The sequence below is a fragment of the Zea mays genome, chromosome 8 (assembly GCF_902167145.1).
Source record: "Zea mays cultivar B73 chromosome 8, Zm-B73-REFERENCE-NAM-5.0, whole genome shotgun sequence".
NCBI lineage: Eukaryota > Viridiplantae > Streptophyta > Magnoliopsida > Poales > Poaceae > Zea > Zea mays.
Window position 1 is genome coordinate 174,496,702 of NC_050103.1, and position 5,333 is coordinate 174,502,034.

Genomic DNA, 5,333 nt, shown 5'->3' on the forward strand with positions numbered 1-5,333 from the left:
CCAGTATTTAATTTCATTGGCAGTACAAAAATGTCTACTTCTGCAGTTGATGGACGTCGTGACCGCCTATCTTAATGGGTCACTAGATTCGGACATATACATGAAAGTTCTTGATGGAATACCGGTACCGAATAATGGCAAAAATCGTAACATGTTTTGTGTTAAACTCACCAAATCTCTATATGGCTTAAAATAGTCAGGGAGAATGTGGTACAACCGACTGAAGGAATTCCTTATGAATAATGGTTATTCTAACAGTGATAATTGCTCATGTGTCTTCATAAAGAAATCTTCTACATGTTTCTACATCATATCAGTATATGTGGATGACTCGAACATCATCAGCCATAAAGTGATATTGATGAGGCACACAATCTTTTAAAGACGAAATTCGAGATGAAGGATTTGGGTAAAACCAAATTTTGCTTAGGTTTGCAACTTGAGCACCTTCCCACGGGCATTCTCATTCATCAGTCTACTTATGCCTAGAAAGTATTAAGTAAATTCAATATGGATAAAGCATATCCGTCTAAGACTCCAATGATCGACCGTACCCTAGAAAGGGTCAAAGGGATAAGGATCTTTTTCGACCACGAGATGAAGGAGAAGAGATTTTGGGTCATGAGTACCCATATCTTAGTGCAATTCGAGCACTTATGTATCTAGCAAACAATACAAGACCCGATATTGCTTTTGCGGTAAATTTACTTGCTAGACATAGTGCATCCCCTACCAAACATCATTGGACTGGAATAAAAAATGTTCTTCAATACCTCCATGGCACGGCAGATCATGATCTATTCTACGGAAGAAATCATGATCCTAGCCTCGTAGGGTACATAGATGTTGTTTATCTTTCAGACCCCCATAATGGAAGGTCTCAAACTGGGTTTGTATTTCTAAATGGTGGAACTGCTATTTCTTGCAAGTCATCCAAGCAAACTCTAGTAACAACATCCACTAACCACTCAGAGATTATTGCCTTGTATGAAGCTTCACGTGAATGTGTCTGGCTTCGAAGGGTGATTAATCACATTCAATCATCATGTGGGATTCATTCCATTGAATCAAACACCCTTATCTATGAATATAATGTAGCTTGTGTTGCTCAGATGCAACAAGGTTATATCAAGTGCAATATTACCAAACATATCTCTCCCAAGTTATTCTATCCTCATCAAGTTCAATAGAGTGGTGAGATTAAGGTCATGCAAACTAAGTCTTGTGACAATCTCGCATAATTATTCACTAAGTCGCTACCTTATTCCACATTTCGGATATGTGTTAAGGGTATTAGTATGCGTCGACTTAGAGATTTGCTTGCATCAGGGGGGAGTGTCTCTTTGATCAACCTAATACTAACATCACATTGTACTCTTTTCCTATATGAGTTTTACTATCATGTTTTCTCATGTTAGGTTTTTAATGAGTCAATGTCAACACAAGCATATGTCGGTCTCTTGATTTTTCCCATCAGGTTTTTCGATAGAGACACCAAAGACATAACATATACTGTTGATTTTCACCAAATTTTTCCCACTGGGTTTTTCTGGAGTGTTACACGGTATATTATTGCAAACCACCTTTTACTCACAGGTTTTAAGGGAGAATATACATAATGGACAACTGCTTAAGGGGGAGTGTTATGAAAGATAAGCAGTTGCTTATTGCTCCCAGCCGTGGACTCCAAGGGACGTGCCCCTTGCATGTTCTCTTCATGGTGACGAGTGTGACCCCACAAAGGAATAGACGGCACATGGTCTGCATGGCTCCAAGGGACGTGCCCCTAGCACGTTCGCACATATGCTTTCTCTGGTGTATGGGCAAAGGGTCACATCCTATCGGACATTTCAATTTCTGGAATATTATTTTGAGTATTCAGATCTGAATCCAAAGTTCTGATTTTTTACTGTTTATAGGCGCAAGCTTGTCGAGCTCATTGACAAGCTTGATGAAGGTACAATAAATTGGACAGAGTTTGCAAGTGAGGTGAAGATGCACCATGGAAACAGGCTTGGAGGTCCGTATCAGAGGTTGTCTGGTCGAAGTCTGAGGCATGAGGCGTATTTTTATGCAAATCCTCTTCCAGGGTGCTTGTGCAGAAGAAACACACAGGATCAAGTGGCATGAACCTTACATACGAATAGACAGTTATCATACATTGAGCTTTCCTTCAACTCATTGACATACACCAAACAGTGAAAATCCGAGTAGACTGACAGCAAAAGGACATGCTTTTTTCTTCCTATAAACAGATAAAATTTATGTAGTTTTCCATCTTACACGAGGATACAGGAGGGAACACTCACTGAAATGTGCATTTTCAAGGGATTGTTTATTCAGGTTTTAAAATAGAACATGCAAAGATATTCAAAGAGGATATGTGTTGTACCACAGATTATAGAATTAGCAGATTTGATGAGTTTTTAGTGTATGTTTGTATTTACTCCATAGTCCACATGTAGAGCCTCTCATGTGGGAGATTCTTGTGGGAGCCTCTGTCACTTGGTTTGTCCTCCAGATGTACAACCTTAAATCTAAAATTTAACTTTATTCATTTTATTATGCACAATAATCATTAGTTGTAGCGGTAGTACTATGGCCAGTTTCTCTTGTGAGGTGAGGTGAGGTGTTTCTCTTGTATTCATAGGCTCATCCCTTGACACCTCTATGATATCAACCTCTTTCCATGCCGTGTTTATCACCTCCTTTATTTTATCTCTGGAAGCCCACAATGGCAATGCCAAATTGAGATCGAAGAACACTTTGATTCCAAATTTCTTGGACAGCTCAATGTCTCTGAAGAGTTTGTCATGCATTAAGGGGGTTTAACAGGACTTCTGAATTGAATTGAAACATTCTAGCATGTGTAATTGCCACAGAGATTAGACCTGAATAAAGGGGAAAATGTTTTTTGTTGCCAGCGTGTCAACCCGAACGGTGGATTCTGCTAAAAATGCTTACTTGAAACAGTTTGGAAGATGATCTCACCACGATTGTGAAAGATATAGTGATTGTGAAATATACTTGATGGACTGTTCGTTGCTGTTTTCCGGTTTCTTTTTTTTATCTCTCTGATATCAGTCTCACACCTCTGTAGTTCAATTGGGGACGGAAAGTTCATAACGAGTAGTAGTTTTAAAGCAACCTCTCACTAGGATCAACTCGGGTGTTTGCATCAGTAATCCAGAAATATTTTATCTTGATAACCGAGCTGAGGCTCAGCCTACCCACCCTCATTCAATGGTGTGACTCATCTTAAGATTATTCATAAAACTCTCCAATACATTTTAAAAAAATACCTCAGTATTTATTATGCAATGAAAAAAAATCTTCAGATTAGTTCTTAATGTTTGAAATTATCATGCAATTCCTAATCCTAAGTTCCTAAATTTACTAATGCAATTCCTAATCCTAAGTTCCTAAATTTACTAATGCAATTCCTAATCCTAAGTTCCTAAATTTACTAACGCAATTCCTAATTAACATCATAGCTAACTAATGCTGGTACGCAGACGCAGCAGCTCATGCAACCAAGCCGACATACTCGAGCTCCACGGAGCCTAACCAGAGCTTGCCCTTCATCTCCGCCACGTCGCTCAGCGTGACGCCCTTGGCCGCCGTGAGCTCCTCGACCTCCGCCCCGTCAGCGTTCAGGCGGACGCCCACCAGGTGCTTCACGGGAGCCGTCGCCGGCGTCGCGTCCAGCCGCTGCTTCTCCTGGTTCAGCGCCACCCAGTAGCCACCCTTGCCGTCCCGCCTCACGTTGTCGGGGTACCCCGGCAGGTCGGCCAGCAGGTCGTACTGCCCCGCCCTGGCGCCGCTGAGAAAGTACCTGAACGCCTGGCAGGGCACGGTGTGCGCGACCACGACGTGTGCCCCGTCGCGGCTGACCGCCACGCCGTTCGGGTACGGCAGGCCGGCCTTCAGCACGGCGACGCTCTTGGTCCGCGCGTCGTACCTGAGGAGCCGGCCCGTCGCGTCCGCGTTCATCATGATCTCGGTGTTAAACCTCCTGGGATACGTCGCGCTGGAGTCGGTGAAGTAGACGTCTCCGGTGGACTGGTCGACGTCGAGACCGTTGATGAAGTGGAACGGGGCGCCGCCCGCGCCGGTCGCGAGCACCTCGGCCTCGCCGCCGCCCGGGCCGACCCTCATGAGCCCCAGGTAGGCGTCGGCGATGTAGAGGTCGCCGGTCTTGGTGTGGAACTGGAGGCCCAGCGGGCGGCCGCACATGCTCTCGGTCTCCTCCGACGGCACCACTCCCGCCGTGCACAGGGGTATCTTGCGGTAGTTTACGCTGTGCGCGAACGTAGTCCAGCCGACGGTTGTGCCGCCCCACTTGAGGACGCGGCCGTCCGAGACACCGGCGTAGGGCCCCTCGCCCTTGCCGTCGAAGGCGAGGCTCTCGGCGCCGCGGAGGCCGCTTGGTAAAGGAAGCTGGAAGCTCCAGCGCGTGTCGGTGGTCTTGATCTGTGCGGCGGCACACGGCCGGGCGAAAAGGGCTAGGGCTAGCACGACCAAGGCGAGGAGCCACGTCGCTAGATTGCTCCGACGCCCCATGCTGCTAGCTATATCTTCCTCGCGATCTTTCTAATGTGCGAGATGGAACCTGCAGCCCCTACCTTTGGATGGAGAACAACCCTCCATATGGCATTACATATATATAGTGCCGGCTCAAGGGATTCCAGGTTTGTTACAACCCAATCTAATCTAATCTACTATTTCTACGGTCCTATCACGACTACTCGGACTTTTAGTTCAGGAACAAACGACTTTACAACTTTATAACTAAATATAAATTGCTCATATTTTGTTTGTCCATTTAAATTGAGTTGAAATTCAAAACCCAATTTGTAATTTGAAGTTTGTAAATAAAATAGGAAAAATAAAAAGCAAGCAGGAAATAAAATGAAAAGAAGAAGAAGAAACTTATTTGTTACTACCTGGGTTAGACATGGCAATAGGGACTCGATCCCCGATTTCCCGCGGGAATTCCTCCATTAGGGGATGGGGAAGAAACTACCCTCGCGGAGATATAAACGAGGAAAATTTATCTCGCTACGGGTAAACGGGGATGGAGATGGCGAAGTATTCCTCATCCCCGTTCCCCGCGAGGACCCGTTAAACTTGCATGTGACTATGTTTTTGCGTACCAATTAACAACAAAAAATAAAATAATTATCTTGTCAAGAAACCACTAATTGTACAAATGTGTTTATTTTTATATATGCATAATGATTTCTTACATCTGACAATGTATAAGTGACAATGTTTAACATAAATAACAAAGAACGTATGTCTTAATTATAATTTAAACGGTGATGAGGATC

At 44.1% G+C, this 5,333-nt stretch overlaps 1 protein-coding gene across 1 annotated transcript; it reads right to left on the reverse strand.

The window, feature by feature from the left end:
• Positions 1–3,373: 3,373 nt before the first annotated feature.
• On the reverse strand, positions 3,374–4,604 carry LOC103636497 (protein STRICTOSIDINE SYNTHASE-LIKE 10). The gene has a single exon (XM_008658840.2). The coding sequence runs from the start codon at positions 4,561–4,563 to the stop codon at positions 3,526–3,528; it is 1,038 nt and encodes a 345-aa protein (XP_008657062.1). The 5' UTR covers positions 4,564–4,604; the 3' UTR covers positions 3,374–3,525.
• Positions 4,605–5,333: the final 729 nt, after the last annotated feature.